Source organism: Xyrauchen texanus, chromosome 45 (assembly GCF_025860055.1).
Source record: "Xyrauchen texanus isolate HMW12.3.18 chromosome 45, RBS_HiC_50CHRs, whole genome shotgun sequence".
NCBI lineage: Eukaryota > Metazoa > Chordata > Actinopteri > Cypriniformes > Catostomidae > Xyrauchen > Xyrauchen texanus.
In genome coordinates, this window is record NC_068320.1 from 26,791,108 (window position 1) to 26,805,138 (window position 14,031).

Here is a 14,031-nt window from a genome sequence, read left to right on the forward strand (position 1 = left end):
CGTGGTGTGCGTAGCGTGCGTAGTGTGTGTGTGTGTGCGCACGTACGCATGTGTGTGTGTGTGTGTGTGTGTGTGTGTGTGTGTGTGTGTGTGTGTTTGTCTTTTAAGTTTATCATTAAAAATATGATTTATATCGTCAAGCCAGTTCTCGCCTCCTCCTTTCCATTGACTGCTTTACAGTGATTTTTTTTTTAATACATTTGCAAAGATTTTAAACAAACTTCTTTCAAGGGGTATTGTTTGTAGAGTTTAGAGTAAAATAATGAATATAATCCATTTTGGAATAAGGCTGTTATTGGAATAACAAATTGTGGAAAAAGTGAAGCGCTGTGAATACTTTCCGGATGCGCTGTATAAAGCAGCAATGAGGTCACACATGTGAGGGACACAACAGAGATGATGAAAGAGAGTCTGGAGCAAGGGTATAGCCAGAAAATTATTTTGAGTGGGCCTCAATTAAAATGGATGGGGCAAGTTTTTGGCCAATAATTATCATTATTTTACACTTTCAGATTTTTCTATTTTATAAACCTATATTTGAATTCAAATAATAATCTCTAATATTGAAGGTGGGCCTGGGTCTAATTTGGGGGTCCCAGCCCACCCTTAGCTACACCACTGGTCTGGAGAAGTTTAACAGCACCTTCCTGTAATGTGCTGGAGTGACCACTGGGGGTCACTGTTTCTGTATATTTGTATTTTTCAATGAATTTTGAGAAATCACAATGTATGGCAGCTGTAGGACTGGAAATCAAGATAACCATCTTTTTGATAGAAGCATCACCTGTTTAGTTTAATTTATATGTCAGTTTGAAATACTGATATGAAATATATTATTGAAACATAATAGTTAGTAGCTGTATTTATATGCTTAGAAAATAGCTGTCTGAGGAGTTGACCACCAAGTGAACTGACTTGTTCCAATAAGGACTTTATTGTGTCCTCCTGTTTCCTGTCCTGCCATAATTGTTTGCACCTTATTTAATGTGATTAGTTTGTGTCTAACTACCATTGTGTTCTAGTTCCTGTCTGATGTTCTGCATGTGAGATAGTTTCTATGGTGAGTCTTTGCTTCATATTTATTTAGTTTCCATTTAGTTTATTTGGTTTCAATGACCGCTAGTGTTTTTGATTGACTTTGAAAATAGTTTTCAGATAAATGGTGTCTGGTCTCTAGATATGCTGGAGTCCCTTTTAATGTTGTTGTTGTTTAATAATAGTGTTTACTGTTCTGTCTCTTAAAAAGGTATTAACAGAATTGGTTCTTGAATTTAATACTCCAGTCAAATTTATTTATAAAGCACATTTAAAAACAACAAATATTGATCAAAGAGCTGCAAAAAGATTTCCAACCAACATAATACATCAAAATATACAAAAAACATGAAATGTAAAAAACATTGAAACAACATTAGATAACAGTTTACACAGACTTAAACTCCAGGGGGTCCCGCGATTGATCGCTACCAATGGGAGCAAATGCCCAAATCAGGCCTGAATAACTACCTAGCGATGGGTGATATTATCATACGTTGGATCTTCTGATGCCTGTGAGGACACATCTGTGATCTTTGCGTTCTTGTCTACTTGATGTTTCTTGGGGTCCATCACAGGTGTTGAGATGTTGTTCTCTGCCTCTGATGCTCCTGCAGAATGATGTTGGATCACGCCGTATTCAGTCGTCAGAGACGAGAAGCCGATGATCTCTCCTGATGCTGGTTCAGTGTTTGTGAAGTCAATGGAGGAATAATGGAGAGATTCTTGAGTGACATCTCCACCATGTGACATCATGACTTGATTGCCATAAACAATCTCTCCTTCGTCGTCCTGTACAACAGCCTAACATGGACAAAAAATAAAGTAGAATCAGTTGAGAGGAACCTTATTACAGCAAAACCCTTGAGTCAACATGTAAAATGAATGTCTCAGAGGATTTATAATGCATGAAATCAAGAGTGTTTAACTCACTCTTGGAGTCAGGATGGGTCCGGTGTTATCTTCTTGTCTAGTCTGTGATGGTTTGAACTTCTGTCTTCTGGAAAAATAGTTTTCAGGTTTTATATCAGATTCTTATGCAGGATGTCATTCTACTTGTCTGTCCTCAAAACTCATATGTACCATGTACTCACCGTATGCAGAAGAGAATGATGCAAAAGATCATCACCACTGATGCGCCAATAGCAACTCCAACCAGCAGTGAGGGATGATGGAAACCTAGAGAGGAACAAAAGAGTGTTTGGAAACCATTAATAATTGTCCTGGAGGGGGCCTTGGGAGCTCAGTGGTAAAAGACGCTGGGTACCATCCCCGGAGTTCGCTAGTTCTAATCGGAGGGCGTGCTGAGGGACTCCACCCAGGTCTCCTAATCAACCAATTTGGCCTGTTTGGTAGGGAGGGTAGAATCACATGGGGTAACCTCATAATGAACAACAATAAATGCATAAAAAATGAACATCCTCCTTGATTGTCTTCTGCTTTCAACACAATGAACCACCAGATTCTCCTGTCCACCCTCTCTGACCTGGGCATCACAGGAACTGCACTTGGATGGGTTGAGTCATACCTCATTGGCAGATCTTTTAAGGTCTCCTGGAGAGGAGAGGTGTCCAAGTCACACTAGCTGACCACTGGTGTTCCTCAAGGATCAGTGCTTGGACCCCTCCTCTTCTCAATATACACAACATCCCTCAGACCGATCATTGAAGCACATGGCTTTTCCTATCACTACTACGCAGATGACACGCAGCTCTACCTGTTGTACTGTCTCAGCTCGTATCTCTGTCTGCCTCTTAGACATTTCGGCATGGATGAAGAAACACCATCTTCAGCTTAACCTTGGCAAGTCAGAACTCCTCGTGATCCCAGCCAATCCATCTGTTGACCACAACCTCACTATTCATCTTGGTTCAACTACACTAACACAGAACAGCTCAGAACCTGGGAGTGGTGGTAGATGACCAGCTTAATTTTACCACCCACATCTCATCAACCACCCAGTCTTGAAGATTTGCACTCTACAACATCAGGAAAATCAGACCTTGTCTGTCTGAATATGCTGTACAGACCCTGGTCTAAACTGGTAATTTCAAGACTGGACTACTTTAATGCTTTGATAGCTGGCCTCTCAGCTAACACAATTAAGCCACTGCCGATGGTCTAGAATGCAGCAGCGCATCTGGTCTCCAATCTGCCAAAAAGGTTTCATGTCACCCCTCTTTTGATTTCACTTCACTGGCTACCTGTAGCTGCCCATATCAAATTCTCTGGCCTTCAAGACAGCCAATGGAACCGCACCCTCTTCAATTCACTTCTACAGGTTTATATGCTCCAATTTGCCCTTTGAGGTCTTTGAACGAGCGATGCCAGGTGGTCCCATCACAAAGAGTCTCAAAGTCTAATTCACTATCGTTCACTTTCTCTGTCCCACTGTGGTGGAATGAGCTTCCAACATTCACATGCTGCTGATACCATCTTAACATTCAAGAACCAGCTGAAAACAAGCACTCAACCAATCCACACTAATTGCACTTACTAGTGAACTTAACTTGCACTTACTGTACAAAAAAGTTATTACAGTAAGTATACTTACTGATATATATATACACTTCTCTGTCTCTTTCTTCTGCACTAGCATTTATACTACTCCAGCCACCTTGAGAGTTTGGCAGTACAACACTGAAGATGTTGTTGAACTTTGTCTGACAAATTGCTTGATATGTTCTTCAATTCATAATTCGCTTTGGATAAAAGCATCTGCTAAATGAGTAAATGTAATGTAAATGTGAACAAACAGTAAACAGTTAAAAACAGTAAGAACAATAAAGAATGATGCATGTCTTTGTGCCGTGTGATGGCATGTACCTTACAGATGGATTTGTGTGTGTGTGTGTGTGTGTGTGTGTGTGTGTGTGTGTGTGTGTGTGTGTGTGTGTGTATGTTCTGCCTCCTGGCTGTTTTAGTCTCACCTATTTATTTCTGTGCATGTTCTGTATTGTGGGTGTTATTGACTCACCCCCTCATTTCTTAAACTTAAGTTTCTGCAGGACAAAAAAGGGCTTTTCCTTATCAGTGGGCATTTTTAAATCATTCAGATTCACTACTTTCATTGGACAGTTTAGAAATGTCCATCCCAGTTTGAAAATGCCCACAGATTGGAAAATGCCCATTTTAATTCAGCAGAGACCGATACTAGTGTTGTGTTTAGCATTGTTTCTGATTTATCGCTTTTATTTGACAAATGTAAAACAAATTGCTATGTGTTATAGTCTCACCAGTTCATTTTGTGTGTGTGTGTGTGTGTGTGTGTGTGTGTGTGTGTGTGTGTCTGTTTTGTACTCTGGATGTTTTATTGGCTCACCCTTTAATTTCTGTGTGTTTTTTCTGAATTGTGTCTGATTTATTGATTGTATTTGACAGATTTAGAAAAATAGCTCTGTGTTATGGTCATTGCCATTCATTTTCAATTGTCGGTCAATTTTGACCATGAAGACAAAAGGTGCTTCTTTTTTTTTTTAGACCATTTAGACTTATCGAATCACTTTAAATTTTATTTGTGTGTGTTCAGATGGCAAGTGGAGGAAGTCTTGTTCCACTCAGATAAAAGAAACCATTTTTATTAAATCAGCAAAAGTAATCCTGATCCAGAAGTCCATAGGAGGGTTAAAGTGATCTCATGCATTATTTTTCTCTCCTATGAGAATCAGATAATGATATTGTTTTGTGTAGCTTGATATAGATCAGTCAGTGAAACTCTGAACTAACCTCGAGGATCCTGTGGAGTTAAAAGCAGGTGAACCTGTTGGCTGGCAGTGCCATGAGTGTTAGTGCTGACACACTGTGGAGTGGGCGTGTCTTTGAGTGATTGACGGATGGTGAGGATGCTCCACAAGCTTTTGTTCTTAAATTCCTCTTCACTGATGAGCATCTCCGTAGAGTTAATAATGGGACGTCCAGACAGACGCCACTCCAGTGTAGGAGACGGATTTCCATGAACCTCACAGACACACACGATTACATCACTTCGTCTACAGGAGGAGGTGGAGATTTTAGGTGCATCTGAAAGAGAGAATGATCATTAACGTTATGAAAATGGTGTATCCTCGTGGTCTCCTCAGATAAAGTTACTTTTCAGGACTTACAAGTAACATTCAAAATGACACTGCTTGAGTTTTGTTCTCCATATTGATTCTGAGCTGTACAGTAGTATCGACCACTGTGTGTCGGGTCGGTTTTACTGATGGTGAGATTTTGTTCAGTCTGCAGGTGTTTCAGGTGTTCTTCAGTGTCTCTGTACCAGCTGTAACTCACATCTGGGTTTCCATCACTGATGCAGGTCAGCGTCACTGAACGACCCTCCAACACAGAACCAGACGGATTTACAGTCACTGATGTGTTTTTAGGAGCATCTAAGAAGAATAAAACGGGTGTACAGTTTGAAAAACTGCTGATGTGTTTCTGTACTTCTCACTTTGGGTTTCTGTACTCTCACTTAGAGAGTTTACAAAAGAGGAACCAAATCACCAACACTCTTTGCATTATCATCATTGGAACAATCCTATCCTTTAATATATCAGGTCAAAAAAGATAAATTGTCTAGGGAGAGTCTTGTGACTCCCGTCAAATCAAATCACACGTAAAAATCTTGAACGGCAGCTGCAGATTTGGCGCCAACTGTTATGGATGTGGAGGATGCCTCAAGCACAAGTTCAAAACCTGGAAGTTCATTTCACAGTGAAAAAGGCCAGTTTCCTGATCGTGTCATGTGAGTTTAACTTGCTCAAGCCAGATATCAGCATTAATCCTGCCTCTAATTTGAAGAAACATATTCAGGTAAATTTCATGTTTCTGTTTACTAGATTCTGTGTGTCTATAACGTAGCCTGTAATTGAACTATCACTGAAATGATTGGGCTGATGTGAGTGATTAAGGCAATGTTATCAATAGGAATGGGCAATAAAATGATCTAGATGTTTATCGGGAAGAAGTCAGATGTCCTCGATCAAAAAAGTAGTTTTCTATATTTAGCCTATATTCTACATCTAGAACAGGGGTGTTCATTACATCAATAGCACCACTGGTTGGTTGATCTAGATGAAATATAAAAGATTGACTTTTTATTTCCTGACGTCTGTAGCTGCGTGTTGTTTGATTGATTAATGTTTGAGTGCTAATGTGTCAAATACACTTATTCACACCAAAATGAAAATTCTCTCATTATTTACTCACCCTTATGCCATCTGTCTATGACTTTCTTTCTTCAGGACACAAATTAAGATTTTTAGAAGAATATTTCAGCTCTGTAGGTCCATTCAGTGTAAGTGAAGGGGTGCCAAAATGTTGATAATCCAAAAAGCACATAAAATCAGCATAAAAGTAATACATACAACTCCAGTGGTTTAATCCATGACTTCAGAATTGATATGACAGGTGTGGGTGAGAAACAGATCAATATTTAAGGCATATGTTTTGCAACTCTGTACTCAATTCTCACGAGTACTTTATATGAGCTACTCTTTTCCTCTTGAGTAGTTTTTAGGACAGCTACTTTTACTGTACTCACACTAAATGTTTTGGGAAGTAACAGTACTTTTACTTGAGTATGATTTTTCAGTTCCTGGCAGTGAAAGACGAATTACATGCTCAAGTTTAATATTGAGTTATGGGGTTGTTCAAGTAACTAACCCTGAAAATGAGCTTTAGCACACACCACTAATTAATGAGTAACTAATTACAAATACTGATTATTAGTACTCACACTGAATGTCCAGCAGTACAGATGAGTTTTGGGTGCCGTATTGATTCTGAGCTCTACAGTAGTATCGACCACTGTGTGTCGGGTCGGTTTTATTGATGGTGAGATTTTGTTCAGTCTGCAGGTGTTTCAGGTGTTCTTCAGTGTCTCTGTACCAGCTGTAACTCACATCTGGGTTTCCATCACTGATGCAGGTCAGCGTCACTGAACGACCCTCCAACACAGAACCAGACGGATTTACAGTCACTGATGTGTTTTTAGGGGAATCTGAGGGAGAAAAACGAATTCAGTCTACAATATTATTTAAAGTGATATGATTTGTACTTGAACAAGGCGACATTTGTATTTCCAGAAGAAAACAACACTGACTGCAAGGCAGCAGAAGAACAGAGTTAAAGTTTGAGGTAAGTTTAGATTTGAGCGTTTGTTTCTCTGTAAATGTTTTGTGACACTATTATAAGTTTGAAAAGAGTTTCACATTAAGTGTTTCGAGCTGAATTAATTGTCCCAGTATTTATTTAGTTTTGTCGAATCTCTCATTGACACATTGTTAGAACATTTACTGTGTAATCGAGCTCGAGTTTAGAACAAACCCGAACCAGAATGTCTGAGGAATATCAGTACAGAACAAATATTCCTGTCTTACACTGAACATGTAGTGTACGGGACGCCTGTTCTGTTTTGATCTGGTCCTTCAGCTGGTATTTTATAGTGCAGGTGAAATTGACTCCATGATGAAGATGAGTTATATTGAAGTTCAGATCAGAGATGAGTTTCGTTTGGTCCTGATGTTGCTGGTCATTGGGGATGAGTGTGTTAGAGGAGGAGCTCCATGTGAGAGTTGGTGGATTAAAGGGGCAGTAGATGTTAGCAGAGCAGCGCAGACTCACAGAACTGTCCTCCATCACCTTCTTCTGATCAGCATTCAACTGCACTGTGGGTTTAGATGGAGACGCTGAAACACAAGTGAAATTATATCAATATTACATCCATTAATAAAACTGAATTGCTCTTATACAGGTTCAGATTGACTTTTCATTTCAAATCAAACTATATCAATAGTGTCATCCAGAATGATCGGAGCATTTTTGTGCAGAATACAATTACAGTAAGTTACTTTGCAGTAAATAATGTCTCCAAATTCAGCTTTGATGCTTCATTTAAATCTATAGTCATTCAATTCATTCATCAACATGATCGATCTCTATGTCTTAACTTTATTGGATGTTATTAAACTATTTTTAGAGTCACTGTTTAGTGCAATATAACACTTCTGCATACAGTATACAGTCTAATATACTGTAGATAACAATACGACACTCACCTGTGACACTAATGTCAACTTTTTCATTTTTATAGCTATATTTCAGATTATTTCTGCCTTCAATTCTGAAGTAATATTCACCGCTGTCATCCAGTCTGACATCATCAAAGCGGGTGGTGCAGTTTTTGTCTGCTGGTTTGCCAAAAATTTCCCCTTTGAGATTTCCTGTACTGGGACTTCTGGAGTCAAACACTACATAACCTGAATTATAATATACATATTTATACCATATTCGTGTTGCATCAGTGAGGTCATATTGATAATATTGATAATATTGGCGGTATCAAAAGTGCAGGGTATGAAAACACAGGATCCTTCTAGAGCTTCTATCCTCTCTGGCAGATTGATACTGAAGTCACACAAAACATCTACACAACACAAAACACAAACATATATAAAATATGCATTAATAACATGAATGAAGATCAGTTTACTGTAATGTAGTTCACACGCAGAATAGGTTTGATTTGAAAATGCTGGTATTACATAAACACATATTCATAATCTAAAACACAAAGAGATAAGTGTTAATTACTCTTTAAACTCCCACAAAGATCAAATCATGCTTTTCAAATCATAAATTCAGCCAATAATAAGAATGAAACAACCTTTTATCAGACAACCAATGAGAATGATCTTCACAGCTGTTTCCATCTTTAATGTTCGTTCAACCTTCCAGTAGAAAATACAAATGAACAAACACACAGGTCGTGTTTTACAATTACAGTTCAAGTGGAAATTCATGCAGTTATTTTCATGTCTGTAAGTTGTTGTTCAGTTTCCTCAGAACTTCTTTCGACTGTGCAGGAGTAAAATATTAAATGGAGAACATTCGAAGACAAGAACGACATTTTGACTCCCTATCAGGTAACCTGATTTAGGTTTAGCACCCCTTAAAGAAACTGATTTATATTATTTATTATATCTTAGAATGATCCAGGACTTCCTTCTCTGTGTTCAGAAGATGTTCAGAACCTCGAAGTGACGTAAAACATCTGAAAATATCAAATGACTTACCAGAGAAAACTGTTGAAAGTTTAAAGAAATATTTTCAACAGAGTTTTTCCTGAGAGATCAAGTGTTCTTCTGTATCACTGATGATGTTTGAGTGTGAACATGACAAACGTCTTCACTGATATTATATTTATTACAACTTCCTCTTTTACTCACAAATGTCAGAAATAGTTCAAGCTGTTAAGACCAGTGAAGACTGGAGGCAGAGCAAAGGTCCCGGGCCAATTTTCATTTAGATTGAATTATCTTTTAAAGTTGAGATCCACACAATCCATTTTTGTTTATTTGTTAGATTCTCTTAATTACAGTCAGATTAATTAAACACAGCACAGATGTGGTAAAGACACTCCTCATCTGTTCTTAAAGAGACAGTACTCTTTTAGCATTTGTAATACACCTCAATGTAAACTCAATGTAGTTTCAATAGGTCCTCTTGTTGGTGAAATTCACATCACTCTTCTAGGGGTTTTAGGAGTTCTCGGAGCAGAAAGTTGAAGAGTATCTTCTGTGTTTTAACTACGGCATCTTAAACCATTATTTAAACAACAAATTCAGGATGTTGGTAGTGATGTATGTGTGAAAAGCATACCAGGAAGACCTTTCTGAGAATACTTTACTGACCGCAAACGAATAGGAACATGTTTGCTGCATGCGCACTACAAGTGCTTTGTGACACTTTCAGCCAGCGCATGCATAGATGACAAGCACAGAAGAAGAACATCTAGTCAAGGAAATCTAGGCGGCATGTGCTGATGATGAAATATGCATCATGTATTCTGTGCACGGAGTAATCAGCAACGTCGATGCACTTATTATACTTTAGCCTTGACTCGTGCACACGGTCCTAGTCTGTGTGTGTCGTCTGCACATGTGCTGGCCTATCAGAAAAGTGAACTCATAATGGCAACGGATTGTGCAAAAACAAAGTACACGTGGGCCTTTAGGGTTATTATCCAGCAACTTGTCATCAACAAAGGAAAATCCAGAAGAACAAATGGCTCAAATGCAAATTCTCTTCTGGGTTTTTGATGTACAAACTGAACAGCTCTATTGTTAATCCAGAAGTCCTGAATTTATGACATGCCGTTTCATATTTCTGTATGGCAGCACCATCATAATTAACCTTATTCCTTATGATCTAACCAAACTAGAGATGTGTTTTAAATAAAAAAATAAAATAAAATAAAGGCCACACATGTGAGGAACACAACAGAGATCATTGGTGTAGGTTTGACTTGAACATGGGGGTTGTATTGCTAATAATTATTGGGGGGTTGCACTTGCTTGTTTTGATTATTTTTGGGGTGGTCAACACCCCTGACAGAGATGATGAAATGGCACTTTTCCACTGTACGTTACGGTTCAACTCGACTCGTTTTACATTTCGGAGCTTGCTTTTCCACTGCAGTTTAGTACCACATCAACATGGGTGTGATTATAAACTGATCGTCATAGTTCACCGCCTCTACTGCCGTGACATCATCTTAAACACGACACAAACATACCAAAACAATAACATGACCACTAGCTGTTAGCTACTAGCTCATTGTGCTGCATAAAGCAGTTGTTGATGGTGATTTTACACAAGTGTAACAGTTAAATTAGCCTGGTTGATTTAGAAGCAAACATTTTCCAGTAGCTGGTCACTAAATAAAGTGAAGCTTTCAAGCAGAGTATCGAGTAATCTTAACAAAACGTACCATCCTCCATCGTGGAGAGTTCAGGGCATTCTCCCTCCCATTGCTCCCCAGTTTAGATAGCGTCAATTTGGACGAACCACTTTTCCTTGATGGTTCTGTAGTCACTTAAGTTTTTTAACTTTTCCCTAAACTGTTGGTAGGTCCGGTGGTAGCCGTGTGCGGCCAAAAGCTGAGACACTTCCTGAAAGACGTTTTCGTTTCGTGGACCGTCTGTACCTCGTTTATTGACAACGGTGTGGTTTTGCGCACAGCCATTTCTTTTTTCACAATTCGTAAGTCGCATGAACAAATGATACTGCTATCGCTGTTGCTAACTTTAGAAATAGCGGGTCCATGTCGTGTGTGGAAAATTCAGTGACGCCGGTAGTGCCGATTCTTCCTGACCAATCAGTGATCTGCAGGATTTTGACGTCACATTTAGTATCGGCTCGGCTCGCTTGGAACCTCGACCGAGGTGGTACTAAAAAAACTATCAGGTACTATCCACAGTGGAAAACCCCCAAAAACCGAACTGAGTGAGTCGAGTTGTACCGTGCAGTGGAAAAGCGCCAATAGAGAATCTGGAGAAGTTTAACAGCACCTGCATGTAATGTACTGTAGTGACCACTGGGGGTCACTGTTTCTGTATATTTGTATTTTTGAATGAATTATGAGAAATCACAATGTATGGCAGCTATAGGACTGGAAATCAAGATAACCATCTTTTTGATAGAAGCATCACCTGTTTAGTTTAATTTATTTGTCAGTTTGAAATACTGATATGAAATATATTATTGAAACATAATAGTTAGTAGCTGTATTTATATGCTTAGAAAATAGCTGTCTGAGGAGTTGACCACCAAGTGAACTGACTTGTTCCAATAAGGACTTTATTGTGTCCTCCTGTTTCCTGTCCTGCCATAATTGTTTGCACCTTATTTAATGTGATTAGTTTGTGTCTAACTACCATTGTGTTCTAGTTCCTGTGTGATGTTCTGCATGTGAGATAGTTTCTATGGTGAGTCTTTGCTTCATATTTATTTAGTTTCCATTTAGTTTATTTGGTTTCAGTGACCGCTAGTGTTTTTGATTGACTTTGAAAATAGTTTTCAGATAAATGGTGTCTGGTCTCTAGATATGCTGGAGTCCCTTTTAATGTTGTTGTTGTTGTTGTTTAATAATAGTGTTTACTGTTCTGTCTCTTAAAAAGGTATTAACAGAATTGGTTCTTGAATTTAATACTCCAGACAAATTTATTTATAAAGCACATTTAAAAACAACAAATATTGATCAAAGAGCTGCAAAAAGATTTCCAACCAACATAATACATCAAAATATACAAAAAAACATAATGTAAAAACATTGAAACAACATAAGATAACAGTTTACACAGACTTAAACTCCAGGGGGTCCCGCATTGATCGCTACCAATGGGAGCAAATGCCCAAATCAGGCCTGAATAACTACCTAGCGATGGGTGATAATTTCATAAGTTGGATCTTCTGATGGCTGTGAGGACACATCTGTGATCTTTGCGTTCTTGTCTACTTGATGTTTCTTGGGGTCCATCACAGGTGTTGAGATGTTGTTCTCTGCCTCTGATGCTCCTGCAGAATGATGTTGGATCACGCCGTATTCAGCCGTCAGAGACGAGAAGCCGATGATCTCTCCTGATGCTGGTTCAGTGTTTGTGAAGTCAATGGAGGAATAATGGAGAGATTCTTGAGTGACATCTCCACCATGTGACATCATGACTTGATTGCCATAAACAATCTCTCCTTCTTCGTCGTCCTGTACAACAGCCTAACATGGACGAAAAATAAGGTAGAATCAGTTGATAGGAACCTTATTACAGCAAAACCCTTGAGTCAACATGTAAAATGAATGTCTCCGAGGATTTATAATGCATGAAATCAAGAGTGTTTAACTCACTCTTGGAGTCAGGATGGGTCCGGTGTTATCTTCTTGTCTAGTCTGTGATGGTTTGAACTTCTGTCTTCTGGAAAAATAATTTTCAGGTTTTATATCAGATTCTTATGCAGGATGTCATTCTACTTGTCTGTCCTCAAAACCCATATGTACCATGTACTCACCGTATGCAGAAGAGAATGATGCAAAAGATCATCACCACTGATGCACCAATAGCAACTCCAACCAGCAGTGAGGGATGATGGAAACCTAGAGAGGAACAAAAGAGTGTTTGGAAACCATTAATAATTGTCCTGGAGGGGGCCTTGGGAGCTCAGTGGTAAAAGACGCTGGCTACTATCCCCCGAGTTCGCTAGTTCGAATCGGAGGACGTGCTGAGTGACTCCAGCCATGTCTCCTAAGCAACCAATTTGGCCTGTTTGGTAGGGAGGGTAGAATCACATGGGGTAACCTCATAATGAACAACAATAAATGCATAAAAAATGAACATCCTCCTTGATTGTCTGCTGCTTTCAACACAATGAACCACCAGATTCTCCTGTCCACCCTCTCTGACCTGGGCATCACAGGAACTGCGCTTGGATGGGTTGAGTCATACCTCATTGGCAGATATTTTAAGGTCTCCTGGAGAGGAGAGGTGTCCAAGTCACACTAGCTGACCACTGGTGTTCCTCAAGGATCAGTGCTTGGACCCCTCCTATTCTCAATATACACAACATCCCTCAGACCGATCATTGAAGCACATGGCTTTTCGTATCACTACTACGCAGATGACACGCAGCTCTACCTGTTGTGCTGTCTCAGCTCGTATCTCTGTCTGCCTCTTAGACATTTCGGCATGGATGAAGAAACGCCATCTTCAGCTTAACCTTGGCAAGTCAGAACTCCTCGTGATCCCAGCCAATCCAATTGTTGACCACAACCTCACTATTCATCTTGGTTCAACTACACTAACACAGAACAGCTCGGAACCTGGGAGTGGTGGTAGATAACCAGCTTAATTTTACCACCCACATCTCATCAACAACCCACAACATCAGGAAAATAAGACCTTGTCTGTCTGAATATGCTGCACAGACCCTGGTCTAAACTGGTAATTTCAAAACTGGACTACTGTAATGCTTTGATGGCTGTCCTCTCAGCTAACACAATTAAGCCACTGCTGATGGTCTAGAATGCAGCAGCGCATCTGGTCTTCAATCTGCCAAAAAGGGCTCATGTCACCCCACTCTTGATTTCAATTCACTGGCTACCTGTAGCTGCCCATATCAAATTCTCTGTTCTTCAGGACAGCCAATGGAACCGCACCCTCTTCAGTTCACTTCTACAGGTTT

The 14,031-nt window shown here is 39.4% G+C and overlaps 2 protein-coding genes and 1 long non-coding RNA gene across 3 annotated transcripts in view; all 3 read right to left on the reverse strand.

Moving 5' to 3' along the window:
* LOC127637236 (B-cell receptor CD22-like) overlaps window positions 1–14,031 on the reverse strand; it is a 157,510-nt gene that overhangs the window by 129,908 nt on the left and 13,571 nt on the right. The window lies entirely within an intron of this gene.
* Window positions 1,501–8,048, reverse strand: LOC127637237 (neural cell adhesion molecule 1-like). The gene is made up of 7 exons (XM_052118194.1): window positions 7,398–8,048; window positions 6,755–7,018; window positions 5,139–5,405; window positions 4,762–5,055; window positions 2,130–2,214; window positions 1,969–2,035; window positions 1,501–1,839 (listed from the first exon to the last, which is right to left on the reverse strand). The coding sequence occupies exons 1-7, from the start codon at window positions 7,654–7,656 to the stop codon at window positions 1,507–1,509; spliced, it is 1,569 nt and encodes a 522-aa protein (XP_051974154.1). The 5' UTR covers window positions 7,657–8,048; the 3' UTR covers window positions 1,501–1,506.
* On the reverse strand, window positions 8,354–9,205 carry LOC127637242 (uncharacterized). The gene is made up of 3 exons (XR_007969698.1): window positions 9,093–9,205; window positions 8,684–8,747; window positions 8,354–8,443 (listed from the first exon to the last, which is right to left on the reverse strand). It is a non-coding gene; the product is annotated as an uncharacterized LOC127637242 (long non-coding RNA).